This window comes from Cnephaeus nilssonii (genome assembly GCF_951640355.1).
Source record: "Cnephaeus nilssonii genome assembly, chromosome: 14".
Classification (NCBI taxonomy): Eukaryota; Metazoa; Chordata; class Mammalia; order Chiroptera; family Vespertilionidae; genus Cnephaeus; species Cnephaeus nilssonii.
The window spans coordinates 11,756,045-11,783,787 of NC_137085.1; the positions used below are offsets into that span (position 1 = coordinate 11,756,045).

The 27,743-nt window shown below is 46.3% G+C and overlaps 1 protein-coding gene across 4 annotated transcripts in view; it reads right to left on the reverse strand.

The window, feature by feature from the left end:
* ASTN2 (astrotactin 2) overlaps nucleotides 1–27,743 on the reverse strand; it is a 749,503-nt gene that overhangs the window by 132,507 nt on the left and 589,253 nt on the right. For all 4 annotated transcript variants that reach the window (XM_079789927.1, XM_079789926.1, XM_079789925.1 and 1 more), the window contains 2 exons: nucleotides 6,971–7,104; nucleotides 5,011–5,159 (listed from right to left, as the gene is read on the reverse strand). In XM_079789927.1, coding sequence (XP_079646053.1) covers nucleotides 5,011–5,159; nucleotides 6,971–7,104 — 283 coding nt within the window. The remainder of the gene's footprint in view (nucleotides 1–5,010; nucleotides 5,160–6,970; nucleotides 7,105–27,743) is intronic.

A 27,743-nucleotide genomic window follows, 5' to 3' on the forward strand; every position in this document is an offset into this window, starting at 1 on the left:
GATTGAGCATCAACCTATGAACCAGGAGGCCACAGTTCGATTCTGGGTCAGGGCTCAATCCCCAATAGGGGATGTGCAGGAAGCAGCCCATCAATGATTCTCTCTCATCATTGATGTTTCTCTCTCTCTCTCTCTCTTCCTCTCAACTTCCTCTACGAAATCAATTAAAAAAAAAAAAAAAAAGATGGCACAGAAGCAAAGATGTGGGTTTTTTTCTTCATATTCCACCACAAATCTTCTACATATTTTAGAAAGCCTACATATACTCAGCTAGTCTCTAAAACTACATAAGACCCATAGGACCACAGAACACTCAAAGAATTAATGTCAGAGTTGGAAAATTAAGACATGGATATGCCTACAATTCAATTCGGTGAACAATGAACATCTATGTATGGCAGGCACTGTGGGAAGATCCCAAATTATCCTAATATATAAAAAGCCAGGGGCTGTCACAACCGAAACAACCAGACGGACGACCGAACACAGGTTGCATAGGGCAACAAGGCTGGCAGGGGGGTTAGTGAGGGATGACCAAACAACTAAACAGCAGACTGTGTGGGGCAACCAGGCTGGCAGGGGGGGAAGCTGGAGGTGACCAGGCCGGCAGGGGGGCAGTTGGGGGCGATCAGGCCGGCAGGCAGAGGCAGGGGTGGTCTGGCTGGCGGGGGGGGGGGGGGGCGGCGGGGGGGCAGTAAGGGATGACCAGGCTGGTGGGGGGGCAGTTAGGGTGACCAGGCCAGCAGAGGGGGGCAGTTGGAGGTGACCAGGCCGGCAGGGGGAGCAGTTAGGGGCGATCAGGCAGGCAGGCAGATGAGCAGTTAGGAGCCGGCAGTCCCGGATTGTGAGAGGGATGTCCGACTGCCGGTTTAGGCCCAATCCCTGAGATCAGGCTTAAACCGACAGTCGGACATCCCCTGAGGGGTCCCAGATCGGAGAGGGTGCAGGCTGGGCTGAGGTGACTCCCCCCCCCCCCCATGCATGAATTTCATGCACTGGGCCTCTATTATATTTTATAATAAAGTGTTGAATATCCATGTAATTTATTACACATGTCTCTTTTGCATCATTGTAGATGTGAAAAATTATAAGTTGACCCATAGTAAATTGGGGACCATCTGTAATTCTGGGCTTGGAGCTTTTCTTTGAAGACAACTGCCCACTGAAATACTGGATAATGGGGAGAGTGAAAGTCAAGTCACACAAGGAATTGTTAAAGGAACTGTAAGGATGAAGGCAGACACTATGTCATTATCTCCAAACTTCTGAATGACAGCAGGAAGGAGGAGGGGTAATATCTGTGGGAGGTGACTCCAGGCCAAGAAACTAAAAGGAAGTAAGTTTTACCTGTGTCAAAAAAGAAAAAAAGAAACGCTTAGATCACAGCAACTGCTTTTTTGGACTATTAAGAGGAAGAATCTTGGATTTTCCATTTCTGGACTAGATGGAGAAATGGGGACTAGAGTTACTTACCTACTACTATGGGGACATTCGGGTTGTCTGTGCCTTACTGAGTGATCTTTGGTAGCTTGTGGATTTCAAGGAATTTGTCCATGTCACATAAGTTATAAAATGTACTGGCAAAGTTGTTTGTGACATTCTGTTATTATCTATTATGGAATTCGTAGTGATATCACTCTCTCATCCTTGACACTGGTAATTTGTCTTATCTCTCTCTTTATCTCATCAATTTGGCTAGAGAGTTATGTAACTTATAGCCTCAAAGGGTCAGCTTTGGTTTCATCGATTTCCTCTAGTTTCTATTTCATTGATTTCTATTCTGATCATTGTTATTTCCTTCCTCTGGCTCCCTTAGGCTTTGGTTTGCCCTCCTTTTTCTGGATTTTTAAGATGGTGGCTGAAGTTATTGAGATTTTTCCTATAATATAGGCATTTCCTCTAATTACTGCTTTTGTGACTTACTACAGAATTTAATAAACTGTATTTTTATTCAGTTCAAAATACTTCTAAATTTTTATTTTGTTTTCTTTTTTGACCTATGGATTTTTTAGAAGCTTATTACTTAGTTTCTAAACATTTGGGGATTCTGCAGATATCTTCTGTTATTAATTTTTTACTTGGTTCCACTATATTAGAAAACATATTTGTTTTGTGAGTTTAATCATTTTACATTTATTGAGACTGGTTTATGGCCCAAAATATGGTTTATCATTGTGTGCAGTGTCCACTCTAAAATAATGTGGAGTGTCTAGAAATGCTAATTAGACCTGACTTTTTTTGTCCTCTTGTTCAATAATTTAGAGATTGGTATTGAAAACTCTGATTATAATTATGGATTTATCTATTTCTCTTTATAGTTTTATCAGTTTTTACTTCATGCATTTTGGAATTCTGTATGTGTGTGTGTTTAGCTTTAATCATGGCCATTGTGACTTCTCAGCATAGTAAGAAAAATTGAACATGATTAACATGTTGTATTCTAGGGATGGGCAAAGAGTAGGGGAAATAACCTTCTTAGAAAGTACAACCCGAGTTGGGAGGACCGAGGGGTGGGGAGAGAACCCTCCCCATGCCTGAGGCAAAGTGCAGGAGCCTCCCACCCCCAAATAATCAGAGTCTGGCCCCTCTGGGGAAGGTAGGGGTGCATGAACTTCCCCTACTCCACAGGCTCTCCCTGTGGCCCACGGTCCCACTGCCCTCCAACTGCAGCCCTCACATGAGCCATTTTACATAAAATACAAGTGAAAAGGTCTGAAGGTAACATACCCTGGTTATGTACAGGGCTTGGTGGAGGGAGACTGTGCCCCCCGCCTTCCTCTCAGCTGCTTCCCATCACTGGGGGAGAGGGATAGACAAGGGGAGCAGGCCTCACTGTGCCCCAAACTGGGAAGTGTAAAATAGCTTTTTTGGTGAGGCGGTAACCTTCCTGCCCACATTCCTGCCATCTCCATACTGTCCATATCCTGCTTTGTGTCAGATGATTTTGCCCACCTGAAGGCTAATATGTGTTCTGAGCACGTTTAAGGTAGACTAGCTAAATTATGATGTTTATTTAGTAGGTTAGGGGGTTTAAATGCATTTTTTTTTTTTTTTACTTAGTATATTTTCAGCTTACAATCCATTATAAGTCGAGAAGCATCTGTCCTTCACTGGTGAATTCTATCAAACAATTCAAGGATAAATATTACTAATTCTAACCAAGCTCTTTCAGAAAACTAAGAAGGAGGAACTATTTAGCAATTCATTTTGTAAGGCCAGTAATACTCTGATAGCAAAACAGACAAAAGCACGCATGACAAGGAAACTATAGGACAAAATCCCCCAGGAACACAGATGCAAAAATGCTACAGAAATTTTAACACATCAAGTCCAACAATATATAAAAAAGGATAACGCTTCGTGACTATGTGGGGTTTACTTATTCCAGGTTGCTTCATCATTTGAAAATCCAATGATGTAATTGCCATATTGACAAACTAAACGATATAAACCATACAGTGATAGACACAGAAAATGAAATAAACATTTCTAATTAAAATAAAACAGAATGAAAACCTCTCAGCAAACTAGCATTCAGTCTTCCACCCTCGAGTGTGCTGTTACATAAAGAACAGGTGCTGAGTTGGGAGGACCACAGACCGGGGGCAGAGCCTGGCTCCCCCATGCTTTGGGTGGGTGTGGGAATTTGGGACAGTCACATACCTCTCTGGGATTCACTTACTTAATCCTAAAACAAGGATGGTCATCATTCAGAGGATGATATTAGCAAAATGGCGCCATGGGAATTTCCAGCCCTCATCCCCACCCCCACCCCCATCCCTTCCAACCATCCTGTCATGCCCCAGAAAAATCCATTTGAACCACTATCCATGCCCCAAAAGACTTTCACAAGAATTAAGGTCTCCAGGCAAAAGGTTGTAGCACTTGGGTAAAGTACAAAAATGAAAGGATGCTTTGAGGAAGGTAGGAGAGATAGAGTCATATCACTGCCATAACCCCTCCCCAAGCCGGGGCAGCCTGTACAGAGAGAAACCCTCCCTATGGAAGAGAAGTGAGCACCCGACTTCACCAAAGGCCGCAGAGCAGCCCCACCCCAGGCCAGCCTGGCCCCCTCAGCTGTAGGTGGGCTCCTACAAGGTGTAAGCTCCTGCGAACCCAGGCCCCTGCTCACCCCAGTGGCCGCTGCTTCTCATGGCCCCAGTAGCACCATGGTACCAGGCTCCCAGTAACCCAGGTCCCCAACTTAACCTGGTGCCTTCTAGCTCCCATGGCCTGACGTGGCCCCTGTGGCCCTGTCTCCTAATCAGCTCCCATAAATCTAGGCTCCAGACAAATACCCTTCAACCCAAGCTCCTGGCTGGGTCCAACACCAGGGTGACTACCACAGACCCAGGCTTTTGACCCAACTCAGCACTGGGCCCCTGATACCCCAGCAACAGTCCTGCCCGAATGGCCACAGCCACGCTCCCATGGCCCCAGGCTCTCAACCTGCCCTAGAGCCAGCCCTGCCCGGGCAGACCCAATCTCCAGGATGACATAGCTCCTCAGGCATGTCACACTTTGAGAAGAACTCGGAAAGCGCTCTCAATTACAACCCTGTGCACACTCATAAGGGCCACGTTGCTCATCTTCTCCTGCATGTCTGAATCTTATGCAAATCCCTCTTCCCCAGCACTACAGACAACTATCTCAGCACATCTCACTAGATAAGGCAATTCCTTGAATTTCTTTATCTCAGTCCCAGCGATAATGTATTTAGAGAAAAGGCCAAATTCTCTTCTGAATTAACTAACCCTTTAACATATAGCATTGCAGATCGAACTCAGAATCAGAACTTTTTCCAACCACAATTTGCTGTCTTTCCCTTCTGAAATCATACCAAAAAAAAGCACACAGGTGTGGGTATGGGTGCTAGGAGACAATCATCAGACAATGAAACTTCCCAATGTCTTTTCAGGTCACATGACATCAAATCTCCCAAGGCATTAGAAATTCCTAGTTTCCCTCCTCTGTCCTAACATTAGGGGAGGTCGTGGACTTTCTACTTACCTGTGTAGAGGTCTGTGTCTGTGTACTCATCCACCTTCTTGTGCTGCAGAATATAGTCAGAGACCTTGGTCCCAATTGCCGGCTGAACGTCCACCCACTCCAAGGAGACCACGGTGCTGGAGGGCTCCACGGTTGGGGACAGCCGCAGCCTAGAGTGGGTGACAGGCAAGACTGTTTGTTTGCCAGTTGGCATGGGCTGGGCCCCAAAAGAGTCTGCATGTGCCAAGATTAAAAGCACAGGACTCAGCCTGGGTTAAAACCCTACTTCAACACACTGCCAACACCTTGATGAACATAGGCGATGCTTTAGACCTCCTTCAGGCTCCATTTCCTCACCCATAAAATGGAGCTAAGAAGAACTACCTTTCAGAATCAATGTGGAATCCAGTAAATTAATCCGAGCACACAGTATGTGCTCACAGGAAGTTGACAGGCTTTCTGTTTATTTAAACTATCTTCTCAGTGATGCCTCATTGTCCAGTCAATTGGCAGCACCTTCAGACTCAGTAGCTTTCCACCTCTCTGTCATTTTTCATCCCACAATATACCAACCAACTCTTTCATATCCTTAAATGAACGCTCCTTCACAGAGGGCAGGCATCCTGGGGAATCCTTCTATGAAGCAAGAAACAACTAACAATGATTTAAGGTCAGAACTGGGAGGGTCCTCACAGAGAGGGGAGGGCATTCCCCCATTTGACAGATGGGGAGAGTAAGGCCCAGGAAAGGGAAATGATTTGCACCAAGTCTCACAGCTAGCTGGGGACAGAACCATGATGGTGACTGCTTGTCCTCAACCGGGTGTCTTTCTGCTGTCTTTCCACACTAGCTCTTTAAGTACCATCCTACAATGTAATTCTTCTCACCCCACGGAGGTGTTATGGGACTCTGGTTCCCCTATGTGGGCTCCCGCCCAGCTTGCCTCTGCTCCTCACAGCGCTCCCCCTCTTGATTGCACGCCTCGCTGCAGATGCCTGTCCTTCCCACCCTCCGCATGGATTTTCTGCATCAGGGTTTTCACACACACTCTTCCTTCTCCTGAAATGTGATTCTTATCTCCCATCCAGACTTCCCTGACTACCTCCCTCCCTCCCTCCCCTCCAAGTAAAGCACCCCCACATCACTCTCTCCATTAGCACCTCTTTGTTCTGCTTTCATGTGTTTACTTAATTTTTAAAAAGCTGTATCTTATTTTCCTGTTTTTGCTTTGACATCTGTCCTCCTCACTAAATGGTCAGCTCCCTAGGTTTACAGACTGTGCCTGACTCATTTATTGATGAAGTCCCCAGTATCCAACACGTAGCAGGAGTTCAAAAATTACTCATGGACTGAATGAATCTTAGAAAAGGTTCTACACTTTCTCCATCTCAGTGGCCCCACTGTCCAGACCAGGAGATGACAAAGCATCAGTCAGCACCCAGCGAACCTTTGCTGAGTGGATGAGCCAAGGAAGTTACAAAGCATCGAGTAACATCATTTAAAAAGCACACGCTGCCCTAGCCAGTTTGGCTCAGTGGATAGAGTGTTGGCCTGCAGACGGAAGAGTCCCAGGTTCGATTCTGGTCAAGGGCACATGCCTTGGTTGCGGGCCCGATCCCCAGTGTGGGACATGCAGGAGGCAGCCGATCAATGATTCTCTCTCATCGTTGATGTTTCTATCTCTCTCTACCTCTCCATTCCTCTCTGAAATCAATAATAAATAAATAAATAAATTAAATAAATAAGTAAGTAAGTAAGTAAATAAATAAAAGCACATGCTGCCATATCAGTGTCGACCCTGAGCCGGTTTCTCCCCTGCCAAAGCCCCCTGCTTTCTTAAAGGAGGAGGCAGGCCCCAGAGACCCCAGCCATCTGGTGAGGTCCCCTGGGAACAGAAGCAAGTCCTGGCCGGGACTGGCAGGACAGGGGTGTGAGGCCATGAAAAGGGGTGACGGAAGGAGGAGGGGCCATACATACGTACACCGGCTGCGGGAGGGGGCTGCAGCTGGGGAGCCCACTGGCGTCGAAGGCGCTGAGGTCACACCGGCACCAGTCATCAATCACATCCCCTTTCCCCGAGCACCAGTAGGAGCTCATCAGCGCGCTCCTGAAGGCCTGCAAGAAAGGAGGACAGAGAAATGATGACGGCTGTGCTGGAGACTTGACCTGAAGGTGCCCACGGCCATGAGAGGAGCCGAACAGCATGTTAAGAGCAGCTTCCTGGGCACAGGACACCATCTGGTGCCTACATCGCCACCTAGCACTCTACCACCAGGTCTTCCCATTCTGAGCTATCCTCTACCCGGCAGCCAGAATGTTCATTGAGACGGGATCCAGAGAGAACCTCCTCTGGGCCTGGCATTGTACCTGCCTTAACTTATTTCATCTCTACCACTGCACATGATTGGTATGTATTATTATAATGACTAGAGGCCGGATGCATGAAATTCATGCAAGAGTAGACCTTCCTTCCCCAGCTGCCAGCACCGGCTTCCCTCTGGCACCTGGGACCAGGGCTTCCCTCGCAGCCCAGGCTTCATCCAGAAGGTCGTCCAGAAGGACGTCCGGTATAATTAGCATATTATGCTTTTATTATTATAGATCATTACAGTCGTTTCCCATTCTGCAAATTGGAAAACTGAGGCACAGAGGAGGTCAGAGAGGAGCTGGGATCTGATTCAAGGCAGCCTGGCTCCGGACCCTGTGCTCTCAAACCCCTTGCTACACTGCCTTGTGGAGAAGTCTGACCTCCCTGCTCAGTCGCCTTCGGAGGATCCCCGTGGCCCTCAAGGCAAAGCCTAAACTCCTCGCTCCAGTTCCTGACCAGCGGCCCAGGCTCACCTATCACCACTCCTCTGACATTCCTGTGCATGCTACCATCCACCTTCCTGCAACGGCTAACATCTCCACCAACAGTGACTTCCTGCCTGTGTGACGTGTGCTCCAAATCAGGAGACAGCAAATTGTTTCTGTAAAGGACCAGGCAGTACATATGTTTGGCTTTGTGGCTAGGTAGTCTCTGCCGCAATTACTTACCTCTGCCTTTGTAGCATAGAAGCCACGCAAGCAATGCTTCAAATAAATGGGCTTGATTGTGTTCCGATAAAACTTTATTTACAAAGACAGGCAGCAGGCTAAATTTGGCCTGAGACTCAGAGTTTGCTGGCTCTTGCTCTAAATGATGATCAATGTTCTATTTAATTGCAATGTGCTTCGTGGCCTATTTAAAAAATTCTTTTCTCTCTGGTGTTTTACTCTGCCACCCCACCCAGCCCCTTGTATGCTATCTGGCAATTCACTCTTGTTTTATTTACCTTTTTTTAGAGAGAGAGAGGGAGAGAGCGAGAAACATGGATGTGAGAGTAAAACATCAATCAGCTGCTTCCTGCTGATTGCCCCTACAACTCAGCCCACAACCCAGGCATGTGCCCTGACCTGGAATCGAACCAGCATCCTTTCTGTGCACAGGATGATGCTCAAGCAACTTAGCCACTCTGGCCAGGGCCCAATTCACTCTTTTGGTCTCAAGTGAAACATTCCTTTCTCTGGGAACCCCTCCTTGACTTTCTTCAGCCTGGGATCATGCTCCTCTCCTAGCTACCGGCACACACTAGACCCCGCCTACCACCCTGTTCCCTTGCTTGTCTCACCCAACATTTGGGTCCCACCAAGGGCACCCATGCCTTATTCATATTAGTGTGCTCAGTCATTTAATCAGTATTTATTAGAGAAAAGAAGGGACGCTGAAACACTAATCAGGAGACTCTGGCTCAGATGTACTTCACACTTTAGTCACCCTCTTTACACGGATATTTCAGGCGCTGGGGATTCACACTGTTTCACAGCTCTTTTTAAAACTCAGGGCTGTGGCTCAGTTGGTTGAGCATCATAAAGTACACTCAGGCTGCCAGTTCGATTACCGGTCAGGGCACACACACAGGCTGCAGGTTGGATCCCCAGTCAGAGTACTCGGGGTGCATATGGGAGGCAACTGATCAATGTTTCTCTCTCACATCAATGTTTCCCTCCCTCTGCCTTCCTTTCCCTCTAAAATCAAGAAAAATATTCAAAAATAAAAAAATAAAAGAAACTTAGGGCTTCCAGAGAATGTTGATCTCTTACACTTTGGCCAGGTAGCAAACTATGTTCTTTCTTTCTTCTTTCCCTCCTCTTTTTTTTTTTTTTTTTTAACTTTCTGTCCACTTTTTAAATGAAAGCTTCATACTGCCCATAACTAAGGTGTCACTTTTTCCATGCTGCACTATTCCGAAGACTCAAACACAGCACGTTTGTGTATATGGGCCTGGGTCTGCCTCTTGAGTGACCCGGAACACGGATCTAGAAGGAGAAGGTGTGTACAAGCATGCTACTGGGTAAGCCCCGTCACATTTCTATGGTGCCTGTGACGAGGAGGCTCGTTATTCCTGCCTCATGTTCTAACCCGTATCCCTTCCCGGGGTACAAACAAATGATGTAATTTCTCTTGAATTAAGAGTAGTGATCCAAACAAATAAAGAAAAATAATGATAATAAAAACCAATGTTCACAGAACACCCAATTCACACAGGGTAAGGTGCTTTAGAGGCATTTAAAAGTGTCACCTTCACAAGAGTCCTGAGATACAGACATCATGATCCTCACTTATAGCTGAGAGAACCACCAGGAATCAGAGCAGTGAAGCAATTCCCCCAAGACCACACAGCAAGTACCTGGTGGAAGGAGAACCCCAGCCCAGATCTCTGGGACTCACAAACTCAGATCTTTTCCATGTAACCATGCAGGGAGGGCCCTGGATTAACCCTGAGTATGCGTGCCAGATTTAGTCAATAAAAATAGGACGCCCAGTTAAATTAGAATTTCAGATAAACAACAACTTTTTTTTTTTTTAGTGTAAATATATCCCACCCAATGTTTGCACATCAGGTATGTGAGCCAGGATCTGGTGCATAGCAATAGCGCTGTTCCCGCCACACGTCAGAAGCTGTGTCTGTTCCCCTACCAGCATCAGAGGGGGCACTCTCTGAGGACTGCAACCAGATGGGATGGCATGCGGTCCTGCTGACTGACAGGCTGTTTGCTTCCTCCCTCGGCAGCTTCCCCCTCGCTGAATTACCATGCACAACTGCTCATGGCTGGGGATTCTCTAACATCTCCAGCCAGCAGGAAGGGCTCAATTACCATAATGGTGCAATCCAGGCCCTGGGTGAAAGTGACGCAGATGGTAGGAGATTGCCTGAGACTCCAGCAAGGGGAGCAGAGAGAACATCCTGTTTTGTTTGTGTATGTGGTTGTGTTTTTGCATGTGCGCGCGCATGTGTGGGTGGGTGTGTGTGTGTGTGCATGTGTGACTGTGTGTTCTGTACTCAACAGTCACTTGAGCTTGTGGAAAACAAAACAGAAAATCTCTCTGGACTCTGTTTCACCATCCAAGCAGCTCTTGGGAAGAAATCCTGTCTGTTGAGTCTCCACATCCACTGGCTCCTTCCCAAACCCCGAGGAACAGAATGAGGACTGGTGCAGCGGCCAGGCGAGCCCTGGACAAGAGCGCACACATGCCCTGATAAAAGGCCGACATCAGACAGGGAGCCCTGACAGAGCCGCGGAGGCCAGCGCTGTGTCAGCGAAGGCTCCCTGTCTCCTTGCGTCTTCAGCCCTTGCAACACTCCATTCGAATCCAATTCGCTCTCAGGGGAGGAGAATCATAGCGTGTTCCAGCTTCGGTGGGGGGGGGGGGGGGCGGGGGCTCTGCAGATCATCTCATCTAATGTGTTTTTCTGATGTAGATACAGTGGCTCAGAAAGACTGGCTAGCTGGTCCAGGGTAACAGAGCAACTCTGTGACGAAACCACTCTTCCGCCTTCTAATCCTCAAAAATTGTCCCTGGAGATGGGCGTCCATTCACGGATGAGCATGGAGGAGTGAGAACTTGAACGGGAGTCCATCTGAATCCTGGCACCTCTGACTTTCCCAGGTCACACAGGAACTATACGTGCCAAGATTTCATCCCAAACATCCTTTTCAGCTGCCCTGCTCCCACCACGTGCTCATGCGTTGTTTGTGTGTGTGTCTGTGTGTGTTCTCTGAGGGGAATGAAACCTTACACGGGAGGCATTGTTGACTCCTGGCTTTTGAGTAAGTGAAGGGACTTAAGAAACAAATCCTGCACTTAATAAGGGGCTAAGGGCTCTATTTGCATGGCCATTGGTTCTCATAACAAAGGAGGTTTGCATTTCCACTACTTGCAAATGCTTCCAACTTCTGGCTAATTAGCTAGCAAACCGACCTGGGCAGGAGGAGGAAAAACAGCCACAAAAATGTGAAGCAATCAAAATAAAACTAGGATTTATTTTTCACTCTATTGTTATTTTCCCATTTGAACTTGCATAAATTAGTCCCTTTCTTGAAGCCTCGATTTCTCCATCTGCAAAACGAGGACACAGAAGATAGATTTTCGAAGGTTTAATTAAGTTTAATAAACATTCACTCCAAATCAAGCGGCTGCCTAACTGCTGAGAAAGGGGATGAAAAGTCCCAGTCGCTGACTTCAAAGGACTCACGGTTTCATGGCGAAGACAAACACAATTACAATTAATATGGTTCAAGCGCTATGAAGTAATAACACACAAGAGGCTGTGGGGATACACAGGAAGTGGCCCTTCCAGCTCTAAGAATGTTGATGATGTCTTAGGAATCTTAAGCTGTAAGTAAACATTCCATATTTGAATAAGGTACTTGGGACCATCTAGATAGAATGTCACCAAGCCCGTGAAGTAAATTCCATACTCTACACTTACAATAACTGCATATTTCACACTAAAAATTAAACTCAGGCGTTGACACCAAGTCTGTTGTTTTTGATATTAAGAGGGTTCTAGTCGGTATGATCAGAAAGATGGCTTGAAGCCCTCACTCAAAGCTTAATGGGTTTTATTAGCCACACAATATAGATCTTATGGATGCCCAACCCATTGCAATTGGGGTGAAAGTCCTTCTAGAGACAAAGTTATTATTACCTTGTTACCTCTGACTCCCATTCAGCACCTAACACAGTACCTAGTAGATAACATAAGTCAGTCAGTATTTGTTTAATTAAATTAAAGGTTCACAGGAATGCTGAATGAAATAAACCTATAAATGATTAAAAGCAAAGGAAATATGTGTGTTGTGTGTGTGTGTGTGTGTGTGTGTGTGTGTGTGTGTGTGTGTGTGATCCTCTTCTTTTCCAAAATTACTTGCATCTCCCATGTCAGTGAACATCACCCCCATCACTGGACCTTAAGACACTGGACATCAATTTGGTGCCTTCAGCCAATAATGGAGCATCAACCTTGGCTCCTTCCTCTTCTCATAGCTTGTCTTAAAACCAACCTCTCTTGCCTGGTCCCACGTTGTCTCCCCCGCACAGGTCAGTAATGCCTCTTCCTTAGGCAACTTCTCTCCGGGCTTGCTAAAACTGCTTATTCCACCCCCTTGCTCAGGCCCTTAGGAAGTTCCACCATCATCTGGGTAATACCTCCGACTCTTTAACTAACCCAACTTTCAAAGCCCTTTGTTTTTCATCCTGGGGCTCATCTCCTGTCTTCTCCCCACTGTGCCCACTCTGTGACACAGCACGTACCATCTTCTTACAGTGATGCATTGTTCCATACCAAGCCTTTTCTCAGAACCCGCCTTCGTCTACAATGCCTGTTCTCTATTTATTGCTCCTTGCTGAACTCTAGGAAACTTCTTGTCCACCAGGACCCAGCCACACTTGGGGAGATTTTGTCTCTCCCCCGTCTCATTCCATTTTTGCACATTGCACATTTCCTTGCTATTTGCTTGTGGATGGGTCCTTTTTGCTTATCATACTGTGAACTCTTTCAGGCCAAGGTAATATGTTGGTTTATCTCCATGTCCCCAGCTCTAGGTAAGAGTCAACACATAGTAAGGGTCCCCTGAATTCCAGAAACATGTAATAGGAGCTCTGCCAGGGACTAAACTTGTAGACTTGCTCTTGTTTTTCTCTTCTAGCAAAAGTGATGACAGAAAAGCAATTGGTAACCATAAAAATAATGAATTTCCATGAAGCCATTGGAATGGGGTTTGGGGTGGGGTATAGAGATGGAATCCCTTTTGAAGATACTTGAGATTACTTCTCTGGAGAGTGGGTTGATAGTTTTTTCCAAGAAAGTGGTTGAAGGTCTAAAATAACAACCTCCTAGGGCCCTAGAGAGAGAGGAAAGTGGTTGACATCCTAGCGCTGTAGGGAAACTAATTCCTAAGCCCATGCTGCCCACATGTTTGATGGGTCAGGAGGAACTGGGGTTGATGAACACAGCAAGGATTGAAGAGGACATCACTGCAATGCTTCTGCAGAGGCAGAGAGAGTGGTTCCTAGTCCAGCCTAGACCTCTGGGATAGGGCCTACCTGGGCCATTACCATTCAGTCATCAGCAAGCTCTGTAGCAGTGGCTGCAGGAGATGCTGATCACTCATTGCCCTGGCAGCTATAGGAGCTGGAGAACGGGGGCTGGAGTCCCCCACCCCCTATTTCCCGGATAGTGAGGCGATGAACTGGTCATCTTGTTACACATTGATGACTGCATAATTGAGCAGCATGTGTGAGAACACATTTGGGGAGCAAAGTAGGTGATGTTCATTGCCTCAAGTTTGCTTATTCCATAACAGAGCAGAAAGGCAGAAGTGGTGACTTTAAAACATAACCCTAAATATCTTTGACCTTTTTCTCATCACGAAGTAGGATCTAGGGTCCCTCCCCTTGAGTCTGGGCTCTACGATTACTGGACCAAATAAGAGTGTTGCCACTTCTATGTCTGGGTCCAGACACTGGCAGCTTCCACATGTCTCTAGGGATGCTTGTTCTTTGAACTCAAGCACCCTGCTGTGAGGAAGTCCAGGCCACATGGAAAGGCCACATGGACATATTCCAGCCAACAGACCCAGGCGAGGTCCTAGCCAACAACCAGGTCATCTGCTGGGCATGTGAACGGGGAAGCCTTTGAGATGGCTCCAGCCATGGCCACCAGCTGGCTGCAACCACATGAGAGAGCTGAGTAAGACTGGCCCAGCTCAGTCCACTCAGTCTCCAGCATGATTAGACAGGATACAATAATCATTGCTGTTGTAAGGAATTTGGGATTTGGGGGATTACAGAGCAATAAATAACTGAAACAGCAGGTAATTCGCCTCTGAACAATCCTGAAAGATTGCCTGGAAGGGTAGCCACTGAGGAGCAGCTGGGCAAAAGGAAGTTAAGAACCTCAAGCTCATGCAGATCCCAGGAGCTGAAGGGCTCTGAAGCGCATAAGTGCATACTCATTGTCACAGGTCCCTGTCATTTCAGATCTAGAAGAGTCCTGAAAGGTGATACTGGCCTCACAACTTCGCAGGCCAAGAGGCTCAAAGAGGAGAAGGGAGTTGTCTGGGTTTACACCATAAGAATCTGGCAGAAACAAACCAAGATTTTCCTATCAACTAACATTCACGGCATGAGGTCTCCTGTCTTTGGATCTGGGTTTAAGCCACGAATATGCTGTGTTGCTGGACAGGAAACACACATACCAACATGTACCGAGAGTGTGCTAAGCACTTTCAAATACATTATCTCGAGAAATCCTGCCAATAGCCTTACTGACGCAGAACCTGTTGGTACCATTCCCATTTTGCAGATGTGGAAACTGAGGTTCGGAGGGCAAAAGTGCCTGTTCAAAGTCACCCCGTTAAAAAGTGGGAGAACAAGAACTTGAACTCGGGTCATTAGATCCTGAGGCCCATTCTCTCAGCCACTCCCATCATGAGCTGTATTCTCACCAACCAGAGGACATTAGTAAGAGTGTTTAACCGCTCCTATAACCCTCCCAACAACCTGCACAGCAGCAGCTCTTCCTGTCTGCGGTACCCCTCACAGATGAGCAAGTGTAGGGCCGGAGAATAGAGGATACGAGCCCAGAGGCCCCCAGATACAATGCAGCAGAGCAAAATCTCTAACTCCAAGCCCAAGCTTTAGCCCCTCACCTCCCTTGTCCCACCCCCCACTTTCAGCCTCTACATTAGACACCCCCCCCCCCCCATCACCATTCATAAGGCCACGCACTGGAGGAATACTAACTGGCAGGGACCCATTTCCTATATGAGAAACTGTGCAGCTTAATCTATGGCTCTATAAATCACATAAACGACACCTAATTTCCCCTGTCAGGATGAACTTGGCTTTTCCAGCCATTCTCCCCTGAATGATGAGAGCCTGACAGGACAGCTTGTTAATCTGGGTGACAGGGGGAAGACATTTAGAGCCAGCCAGACCCCCCCTCTTGCCACACTTACCTCGGCTAATGAAAAAATATTAGAGAAATAAATACACAGCCCGCTGAGACGCTCGTGCGCGGGGCTCTGTCAGCTGTCTGTTCCGCAAGATGTACAGACACAAGATGATAGGGTTATACTATCCTCGGGCGAGGAGCTATTTTTCTTGTCAGTTCGCCCCGTATTTCGGCTCTCATCCATCTCACGTGGAAGATGAAGTGCTAGGTTTTAATGCGTTAACAATAACAGTGAGGATTTTTGAGCATATATATGCCAGACACAGAGCTCAATGTTCGCCATGAAGAGAGTCGCTTCATTTCCACCGCAACACCATGAATTGCTCCTTCACCCCCTAACTCTCCCATCACACACAGGATGAGACTGTGGCCCCGGCAAGTTTGTGGTCCTTTCCTGGGTCACACAGCCATTATTTGGAAGAGCAAAATTCAAACGCACTTTCTTGGAATTCCAAAGCCTAAAGGCTTTACCACGAGCTAGTGTAATCCTCGCAGAAAGCCTGCAAACCAGGTTGCATTGTCTCCATGCAAGCTGGAAAAAGTTAAGATTTTAAAATGTTTGGGGCTCCTGTGAGCAGCTGACTTGCACTACGACAGGAACCTAGGATAACTCGGAGTTAGCATCCCAGCACAAGTCTGAGCCCAAAGGCTGGATCCTCCTCTCTGCCCCCATCCTTCTCCTACGAACCGAACACAGATGGGTGTTGAGGTGCAGGGCACATTCTCAGGAGGAGACAGGTGAGCAGGTAACCTTGTTCTGGTCATTCCCAAGTCCTTCTTCTCCAGAACATTCCAAAGTGTGTCTCCAGGGACATGACTTCAAGGGGATATTAACTGATTTGAATTAAAAAACAAAACAAAACAAAACTGGGGGGTGGGGTGAGGAAGGTTATCTGTGGTCAAATAAATTTGAAAGAGACCAGATCAAACAAAACCAAATAGAATGCCAATGGTCACCAGGAAGCCCAGGAAGGTAATGTCTAAAACATGGCATTTCCCAAATATGTTGTCCTTGGAATCCCTCCCCCAGCCCACACCCCTCCCACGCACACGGTATCTGGGGATCTGGCATCTGGAGAGCCTTCTCCATGCTGTGTGAGTCCAGGTTCTGGGCTGGACACAGAGCCCTCTGCCAGCTGGGAGCCACCCGGGAAAGAGCGCTCCTCCCCCAGGTCTGTCAGTAACTGCGATGCTGGCCCGATGCTGGGACTTGGTTATCTCATCTATAAAATTAGGGTGTTGAATGCTCTTATGTCTGAGGCCCTGACCTCTGGCAACACCATGTGTGCAAGAAGTACATGGATCTCCTCCCACGGATGCGCCCTATCTGCTGCTGGATCCTCCCCAGGCAGCCAGCTCAGGTGCCTGCTCTGGCTTCCGGGCCAGACCCTGGGCCGCCCTGATGACCTGGGCCCACTGTGATGGGCCCATCTGGACACAGCCTCCTGCCGCTTCTCACTGGATGCTTTTATGCTAATGTCAGGCCCCCCAAATCTCAGGCCTCTGCTTCTCCCTCCAGCATCACCTCTTGCCAATACCCTTTTCCTACTCTGTTCTCCAGCTACACTTTCTCACTTTTAGCCTTTTACATGCCATTTCCTCTCCTTGGAACACTCTCCCCCCACCCAATAATTTCCCCAATGACTAATCCATCAACTCTCAGCTAGGAGATCACCTCCTACAGATGGCCTTCCTTAACCCTCTAAAGCTGGGGCAGCCTGGCTGGGGTGGGTCAGTGGTTGAGCATCGACCTATAGACCAGAAGGTCACAGTTCGATTCCCCATCAGGGCACATGCCTGGGTTGTGGGCTTGATCCCCACCCAGTAGGGGGCGTGCAGGAGGCAGCCTATCAATGGTTCTCATCATTGATGTTTCTATTTCTCTCTCTCCTTTCCTCTCTGAAATAAATAAAAATATATATTTAAAGCTGGGGTAGACCCCTTCCTTTATAACATATCTCCTGCACTTTTCATGATAATAAGCCTTATTTTACTACGTTCTATTTTATTATCCATTTCACTGCTCCTCTGTCTCTCCTAACACACTGTGTGAGTACAAATTGAGGTCGGGGCCCTGTCCACTTTGTTGACTATTAAATCCCTAGTGCCTGACATAGAGTAGGGGTCCTGAAATTGATTAATCAATTGGTCTATCATAGGTTAATTAACGTTAAGAACCTTGATTCTGTTGCATCTGTCTCTGCTCCTTCACCCTATGATGACCTTAGCATAGAGGATTTCTCCTCTGCCTGAGCCTTAGGATAATTTTGTGCTCTTGACCTCTGCATGCTCGTACCAGTTGCTAACTTCATTCCTGAGAGCAAGCAGTCCAGGAGATCTAAGAGACAACGCTCTTGACTTTAAAATCTTCAACATCCTCCAGTAAAATATGGGGGGGTTTTAAGCTTTTCATACAAAGAATCCCAAAAGTCAGCAGGGTCAAATGCAACATTTCTGTGAAGTCTCTTTCTTAAAAATTGCACATGCCACTCCACAATAGATGTGGGTTGTTTTAATATTAAAATAATACATTTTCCCCAAAATGTTTCTCATAATGTGATACCCTGGACCTCTTGCCTTATTAATGATGTGAATCACTTGTTAGAAATTCAGTTTCCCAGGCCAAGCTCAGACCTACTGAGCTGGAATCTAGGAGAGTGATTCTTATGTACCATTACTTTCAAGAATCTCTGATATCTTTATCCTGTGCCTTGGGTATATTTTAGCATATCATAGTGTATCCCCCTGGATTAGGGGGACTCCAGTTTAAGAATAAAAAAAAGAACTACAGATTTTAATAGCTATCTTCTGAGTATCAGATATAAGAGACAGTTTGGTGGTGATATTTGAGCTAAATAACCTTGCTTTGGCCAACGGTAGTGAGACCAAAATTAATTACTTGGCTCAAACTGGACCCATCAGATTTTATTTTCTGGAAATTTATTTATTTATTTTAAATATATTTTTATTGATTTCAGAGAATGAGGAAGAGGGAGAGAGAGATAGAAACATCAATGATGAGAGAGAATCATTGATTGGCTGCCTCCTATATGCCCCACAGTGAGGATCGAGCCTGAAACCCGGACATGTGCCCGGACTGGGACTTGAACCATGCCTTCCTGGTTCATAGGTCGATGCTCAACCACTGAGCCACGCCAGCTGGGCTTTTCTGGAAATTTAGATTCACAGGTTCATGGGCATCTCTGAGGGCTTCAACTGGTATGACATACAAAGCTAGACTTGGCTAGGTGGGCTTCTAATTCTGAGCTATAGGCATGGAGACCAGAAAAGAAGAGAGAGGGAGAAAAAAAGAGAAGGGGAGATAATGAGTAGGGAGGGGAGAGGGAGAGAGAGACCTTAAGTGCAGCGAAAAGCAGAGATGACAGGCTCCAGGTTACTACTCAGAATGGATCCCTGCATGCCGGTAGTTCAGCTGTACTCTCTGCCCTCGAGTTACATGAGAAATCACTCCATCATGATAATAATTTTTCCTTGTTTTTTTTTTTTTTTTTGCTTAGAAAGTTTCAGTGTGTTTCTGTTTTTCACCACTAAAAAGCTTTGACTAATACAAGTATAAACATTCTGCTTCTTAGCCTGGCGCACAGGGCCCTTCGTGCAGTGGTGCCAAACAATCTCTCCAGCTCATAGCCCAGCACCACAGGCTGCCCCAGTCCTACATACCAGCTACATTGAACCACTCGGCATGGACCAGACGGGAAACAAACTTTATGCCACTGTGTGTTTGCATGTGGTTTCCCTTGGCTTAGAATGCCTTTCCTGCATTCTGCCTTTGATCACATCATACTCATTCTTTAAGACCCACTACAACTGCGATAGTTTTTGGAAACCCTTTTCGGACTTCCAAGCAGAATTGAAGGCCCCCCATTGCACGTTGGGCAACACATCAGTTAAGTGAACTACAATATTTTATTGAATTATTTATTTGGATGTCCCTTCTCGCCACTGAACATGGAGTTCTTTGCCTTATTGTATCATAAGGTCCTTGCACAAGGCCTGACCCAAAGTAGGTACTCCATAAATGCTTGTTACATGAATAAGCGGTAAACTCTGAAAGACAGAAGCCTGGGAGCTCTCTGGATGTCCCATCTATGTTATCCTAGTAGACCTGCTCAGTCATCGGAGCAAGAGCTCGTGCTTACATTGTTCCAAACTATCTCCAGACCATTTGTCCTGCCTGTCACTGAACTGATAGCAATTATGAAAATGATGAATAGCAGACCAATTATGAGCAATAGGAAACATCAGTTATAACTCCAGGGAGAAGACGCAGCCATATCAGTAGCCTCATCCATCTCACTGTGAGTCATCTTCCCAAGGAATCTTGCCCTGTGACCTTGAACTGCCAAGGGCTTCTTAGTCTTGTACAAATCCAAGTCCTTCTGAGGATGGCTCCTCCTCTCAGAGCCTGTCTTCTACAAGGCATCCTTCCTAGCCCTCTCAGTTCCGGGAGGGGAAACCTGAATGGAACTCACACGCTTTTCCTAAAGAAAGCCTGTAGCCAAGGATCCCAGCCCCACCCAATAGACAAGACCTGTCTTTTAAGGCCTGTTGTCCTTTAAGAGATAGCAACTCCTCTAGGCTGTGGCTGTGGTCGGAACATCTGGAGGTGAGAGGCGGGTGGGAAGGTTTCAAGTGGAGGCTTTGTCCAAGATTGTGGAGCTTATGTTGCTAAATGCTAGCTCAACTTAGTGGGGAGTTCCTGAAAGAAGGACTGCACAATTTCCCTTCTGTGGCCACTGGTGACCTCATTTTCCAGTACACCACATTTTCCCTCGGGAGGCATCGGAGGGAGGCGGTCTCCCCAGCCCGTGGGAGGTGGCAGGGAAAGAAAGGTCAGAGGACAGGAGGGGACATGCTTAGTCTAGACCAGACGGAGCTTATCTCTGCCTCTGGAAGGGAAGCCTTCAATATTGGGTTGAGGAGTGTGTGAAAAGAGAGATTTCCATTTCCAGGCTCACTGAGCCACACTTCCATCGTGGCATGTTGGATGCGAGAAGTCCAGATCCCTGAACCCAGCCAAGGAGGCCACACATGCTGGAGGGAGGGCACAACAGAGAGGTCCAGAGTGTGGTCTTTGGAACCACATCCCTAGATTCCAATCTTAGTGCTATCATTAAGCAAAGTGACAGAAGTGACTTCAACTATCTCTCACTTTCCATGTGTGTCGAATGGGGACATATGAATACCCACATCAATACGAATGTTCTAAGGATCACTTATAAACTGTCTAAAATAATGCCAGATCTGTATATGTATCCACACATATACATATACTTGATAATGAAATGACTATTGGCCAATTCCTGAACTTGGGTATTCTCTAGATGAACACAATCCGATATATATATATATATATATATATATATATATATATATACACACACACACACACACACACACACACACACACACATACAGACAAAGGTCATTCTAGACACATCTATGCTCATAATTATTTTTAGTATTTTTAATATTTTTCCAATGGGGAAAAACCATATCCTTAGAACCAACTGTCAGAGGCAAGATTCTTTGTTTTGGGGTAAAGATGCTTTTTTTAGTCTCTGTGAACTGACCACCCTTTTTGTTTTTTTAATCAGTGGATGCCTGAGGGCGAGGCAATTACTATTTATTTTTCACCTACTCTGCTTTAATCAGAAGCAAGAGCAGGAGCAGAAGAGAAAAGGAGGAACAGAAAGAGAAGAAGAGGGGAGATGAAAAGAGGGAGGAAGAGGAAACAAATTGCAGCTAATACTGACCAAGTTTTTAATCTTACCAGACATTGCTAAGTGCTCTTCACACAGAGTCTATTTAACCTACCAGAAACTCTATGCTATCCTCATTGGGGCCCTGAGTAATTAAGTTATCTATATATATATATATATATATATATATATATATATATATATATATATATATATAATCTATATATATATAAGGCTAAGAAACCGTTACGACCAAACGACCAGAACAACCAGTCACTATGATGCGCACTGACCATCAGGGTGCAGACACTCAATGCAGGAGCTGCCCCCTGGTGGTCAGTGCACTCCCACAGCCAAACTCCCCTGGCCTGCCAACCTCCTGCAGTCTTTCCTCTCCCCTATCCCCCACCTTCCCTGGCCGGCAGGCCCTGATTTTCCGATCAGGGCCAGGCCCCAGGCTGGGACGGGGAACCAGGGGTGAGTAGAGGCGGATGTGGCACCTTTCTCAGGGGGGCCAAGGGCCGGCTCCCTCCTCGGGGCCAATGGCCAGCCTCCCATGCCCTGTCCTTCCCCCCCGGCCGGCAGGCCCTGATCAGCCTGCTGCCTGCCTTCATTGGTGGCGGTGCGGTGGTGAGGGAAGAAGGAGGGAGGGAGGTGGGGAACCGCGCGGTGGCGGCATTGGCGTCAGGCGTCCGTTCCTTCCATACCTGGCCTGGCAACCGTTGCCTCCTCTCCGGACCCTGCCAGGGCCTTGGGGCCCCGATTGACCTGGCCCTGATTGTCGGCCAGACCTAGGGACCCCCACCCATGCACAAATTTCGTGCACCGGGCCTCTAGTCTGTATATATAAAAGCCTAAGTGATTGGACGACCAAATGACTGGTCAACCGGTAGCTATGACGCGCACCGACCACTAGGGGGCAGACGCTCAATGCAGGAGCTGCCCCCTGGTGGTCAGTGCGCTCCCACAGTGGGAGTGCACTCAGCTGACCGACCTGTGCTGGCGGCCCACCAGCCGGGCGGCAGTTACTCACTCCCTCAGTAGTCCTGCAGGTCCAATCTCTGGAGAACAGGCCAGGCACTGATGGACCAGCACTGCCAGCATGATCCTGACAGCACCCACTGGCCTCCTGGAAGTCAGCCTTAGGTACCGCGGCCACTTCCCCTCCCTAGATGCTCCACAAGGAAGAAATAATATAAAAGTGGCCACCAGGTGGCTCCCGACAACCAGAGCAAACGTCCACGGACGGATTCAAATCCCGAGCGGGAGCAGCAGGCAGGAGCGGCAGGCAGCATTGGACTGCTGGTTTCGGCCCAATCCCCGCAGGCCATGCGAGGGACTCCATGAATTTGTGCACCAGGCCTGTAGTATCTCCATAGCATGGAGCAAAATGAGATAGTCAAGGTCTATCTGATTCTTGCACCTCTTTGCTTTACAACTTCCATGTTATAAAATATCCAGAACCGTCCTAGAAAGCAGGTCTTCTTATCTCCTTCTTACAGGTGAGAAAATGGAGCCCAGGTAGGCTAAATCACCTGTGCAATGCCATCCAACAGGTGAGCATACCATCTGGAATTCAAATCTCTATCTGGTTGACTCCAAACCGTGGGCCCTATAAATGACATCTCACTAAAACCCTAAAATTTCAAAATCTCACTAATACGTCTGTTTATCTTGAATGTAATTAATAACCTTCTGAAAAAAGAAAGGTAAATAACCTACGAATATCTATATAAATATACATAAGTATTATGCATAGCAAGTCCTTGAAGAACATCATTGTGTTCAACTTCATTTCATGAAAATATTGACGAAATGCCACGGAACTTTTTTTTACATCAAGCAGACTATGGTAAAATTAGTTTCATGATACATTGTTTCATTTAATGACACAGAACCTACTGATGACGTTAAGTGAGGATTTACTTTATTTACATCAATATACCTACCAATAGGTATATACCTATTCTCCATTTTCTCCAACTCCATTCAAAATGAGTATCAACACCTAGGGGAGAAGTACAACACCTAGGGGAGAAGTACGATGGAGGGATGGAAAGGGCCTCATGGATGTGTACTTGCCTACCTCCAAGCGGCTCCCATGTTTCCACCGCCTGTACCTCATTATCTGAAGGGAAGCAATAATTTTTGGGGAAAATTCAGGCTAGGCAAGCTAAGGTTGGAGAGGCCAAGTCCACGCTCCCTTAAGAGTGGATTGATACTCCCAGAGAAGGGTTGAAGAAAGGGTTTCGGATTGAGTTTAGAGAAGGTCTTTGTTGACTTTTGAGACAAGAGCTCCAATTAGATGGTGGAACAGAACCCAGCTTCCAAGGAGCTGCGAAATGACTAGGTGGTGAGAATAGAACAAGAAGTTTTACTTTGGAGGGAAGGTGAACAGGAAGATAGTGAAAGGAAGGAATCCAAGAAAGGCTACTTGCCCGTGTCACAGTGTACAAAAAGGAGCCAACGATGGGGCCATCTCTATCACTTGCCTGTTGAGACCACAGGCTACGAAAACTAGGAAAGCATGTTAAATCCTGCCTCCCCAACTACTGGCTACGTGACATTGATAAGAGATTCCTCCTTCTCCATTTCAGTTTCCTGTAACCACGCAAAAGTTATGTTATGAATACCTACTATGTGCACTGAATACAGAAGCCATTGTGATCCAGGACAAATCCAAAAGTCTGGAGGAGAGACTTAGAGTCTACCTTTAATTCTGTGGGCAGGTGGAGCAGTGGCTGTGCACTCGACCTTCTTGCTTCCTAAGTCACACATCATTAAGGAGAACACAGACATACTAAGGTTCTTTCAGAGGCTGGGAGAGGCAGGAGGGCTGGGATGAGGAGAAGCAGACTGAGTTAAGAAGCAGACTCATGAGATGAAAACCTATTGAAGGGACTGGGGATGTTTACCAGGAGAAAAGTCCAACCAAGACCTAACGTACCTTCAAGTTCCTGAAAGACTTAGAAGCAGGAGAGAGGACTAACTTTTACTGAGCTGTTTCTATGTGCCAAGCATTGTTACTAATTGGAGTTCTTGTTCATGGACTGTCTTAATTTACAAAACAATTACAGCCCTAGACAGTGTGGCTCAATGGATAGAGTGTTGGCCTGCACACCGGAGGGTTGTGGGTTTGATTTCTGGTCAAGAGCACCGATCTCAGTTGCGGGTTCCCTCTGGGGGCCTGCAGGAGGCAACCAGTCGATGTGTCTCTCTCACATCAATGTTTCTTTCTCTCTCTCTCTCCCACTCCTTCCCTCCTTTCTACTCTCTCTGAAAAGCAATGGAAAAAATATCTACAGGTGAGGATTTAAAAAAAAAATTCCAGAAGATAGACATTATTATTCCCATTTTACTGATGAGGAAACAAAGACGGAAGAACTTGAGTAATGCAACCAAAGGCACAGAGAAATGTGACAAACCTGATATCTCATTTCTCAGATTTCAAAACATATGGTGTATCAACAAATCAACCGGTAAGACTATCTCATTATAGTGTTGATGGATGGAACTAGACACAAAAAGAGTAGGAAATGTATAGGGAAATATATGACTCAGGATAAAAGCTGGATGCTCTAGTAGTGAGAGAACAGGCTGCCTAGGGGTCACTGAGCAAGCTATTAGTTGGGAGTATTCAAACACAGGCTCTTACAAAGAGTGGTAAAGAAGAATTATTAATTTGGAGAACATAGTGAAGGTATTGAGGATTTTCCCTTTGTCCTTACCTTTTAGAAATACAAGCTTTCGCTTTTACACGTAAATTTACATAATATTGGAGGTGAGAACGGGTGATGCAAACTCGGTGTGAGTTGATCACTGTTGAAACTAGAAGGTGGTAGGTACATGGTAGGTTCATTACACTATTTTCTTTACCTTTGTACATGTCATACTTTTCTACACTAAGTTTTTTTGGGGGTTTGGGTAGCAGGAGATCCAGGGAGTTAACAGTGCTCCCCCACACAGGAAAATTTGGAGATGAAGCTAAAAATGAAAAGAAACACATGGTCCAAAGAGAAGCCACATTCCTTGAGGATTTCTCCTCCTCCTGGGACTTGAATTCGTGGCCTGGAACCATTCTGCTCAGACATGCCAGGAAGGCGTGACTCTGCTGACCTGAGACAGCTCTGTCCAGACTGACCAGCTGTGCAATGGTACAAATGCACGTGGCTCTCACTGCATCTGCCCAGTGACCTGCGAGGCCCATCTGGAATGACTCTTCTTACTTCTTAGATGAGAGAGAAATGGACAGAGAGTGCTGGATTGCTTGTGGATGCTCTCTGGGCCCTCAGCATCCCTAATGCCTGAAGCTGCCTAACAACCCAAGGAGTGCCCCCTATGAGCAGGCTCAGCTCCAACAGGGATGGCACAGTGTGCTCTGCAGGACTCCCTTAGGTAAGTGATGGCTGTGTGATGAATGCATGGCCGTGGGACAGCTGGAAAGGGATTCCAGCCCTAACTTTGACATGTGTTAGCCCTGGGTGGTTTCAGAGGGTGATACCTACCCTTTCTGAGCCTCAGTATCCTTATCTGTACCATGAAGATAAACAATGAAGCCTTCATAGGCCTATGGAGAGGATTAACAAAGCCAGTGTCTGTGAAAGCAACATGTAGGCAAAGCAGGGTAGGTTGGTAACTGACCTGTTTTTCACTCACCCATTCATTTCTTCTCAAAAATATGTTTCTTGCCCAGCCAGCATGGCTCAGTGGTTGAGCATCAACCTATGAACCAGGAGGTCAGGGTTTGATTCCTAGCTGGGGCACATGCCCTGGTTGCGGGCTCAATCCCCAGTGTGGGGTGTGCGGGAGGCAGCCGATCAATGATTGTCTCTCATCACTGATGTTTCTGTCTTTCTCTCCCTCTCCCTTCCTCTCTGAAGTCAATAAAAATATATTTAAAATATAATTATATTTGAAATATAATTTCTTGAATGTCTATTATGCATCAGGCTCTCTACTACAAGCTGTTGGTACAATGCTGAGCAAAAGTTTGTCCAGACCCTGGTCCAATGGAGTTTACCCCTAATGAATAGGAAAATGTTTTTATCTAATATAAGGAAGGTTATTCTAAAAGTGAAGGAACCAGGATGCTTAGGAGTCGCCGAGCAAGCTGTTACTGAGACTGTTCAACACAGGCCCCATAACCCTTGCACGTGTGGTAGAAAGAATCAAGAAATAGATGAGAGTTCAACTAGACGCCTGTATAATGCCTGCATTCCCGAGTTTACCAGCTCTTTCTTCCTCATAGTCACTGTTGTCATCATTAATGAAAATAACAAGATGTGGAGGAGGAGACAGACATTAATTAAGCAATTATACAATATAAAAGCATATTAGAAACTATAATGACTGCTATGGAAGAAAGATGAAAAGATTCAAGGAAGTAAGTAAACAAGCACACAGGGGGGTCTTATCAAATCTGGAAGCCTCAGCAATTTGGTAGATGAGCAGCAACTAACTCGGTGGACAGAAGTGAGTGGAGTGGGGAAGCACATTCCAACATAGGGAACAGCATGTGCAAAGGCTCTTGGGAACGATGAAAGTCATTGTTTCCGCAGACTGGAAGATCACTGTGACTAGAGCACAGAAAGCCAGGAGGGTAGTGGGACAAGGTGAGTTTTAAGGAGTCTTGGTCATTGTAGACACCTTGGTCTTGATGCTAAGAGCATTGGAAAGTCAGTTAAGGATTTTAATCAGGAAAGTGATGTGAACAAATTTTAGTTTGGAAAATATCACTCTGACTACAAGGAAGAGAGACTGGATTAGACAGGCAAGGTTCATTGTTAGCCAGTCAGGAGGCTCCTGCAATAGTCCAGGTAAGACTTGAACCAGACTGGGTAAAGGTGACTGCATTTGAGAAATCATTAAGAAGAGAAATCTAGAAGATTTGTTAATGGGTTGTCATGCTCAGGGTTTAGGTGCAGACAGGGAGAAATGAAGGATATCAAAGATGTCTTATTGTTTCCAGGATTATAAGAACTGAGTAAGAAAACACTATCAAAAGATAGAGAAAGTCATTTATGACAGATGAGGAAAAGCCACTACATTTCCATTGGGTGAGAGAACCAACCCTGGAATGAATGAGGGTGAGTCAGTGCAGAGAGCAGGAAATAGTCGACTTTTTCAAAAGTGGTGGCCATCATGTGAAGGCATGAAGACAGTAGATGGGGAAGGCAATATATTGCAGTGATAGTGTTAATAGTACACATTAGTTCGGCCAGTTGTGGCTCAGTGGTTGAACGTCGACCTGTGAACCAGGAGGTCATGGTTCAATTCCCTGTCAGGGCACATGCATAGGTTGCAGGCTTGATCCCCAGTGAAGGGCATGAATGGGGGGCAGCCAATCAATGATTCTCTCTCATCATTGATGTTTCTCTCTCTCTTTCTCTCCCTCTCCCTTCCTGTCTGAAATTAATAAAAAATATATTTTAAAAAATAGTACACATTAGACCTCCATTTATTACACTTCATTTACAAATGTAGCTAGTCGAGAGAGAGTGTAGCAAAGTGAGATCAGGTGTCCAAGTCACACGCTGGCTCCACCAGTTACTAACAGTAGGACCTTGGGGCATAGCGATCTAACGTCTCTGTGCTTCACTTTCCCCAATGAGAAAAGAAAGGTAATGACAGAACTCACCACGTGGGGTTGATGAGAGGAATCAGTGAGCTACGTGCATAAAGGGCTTGAGCAGAGCTCCTGGCACAAATG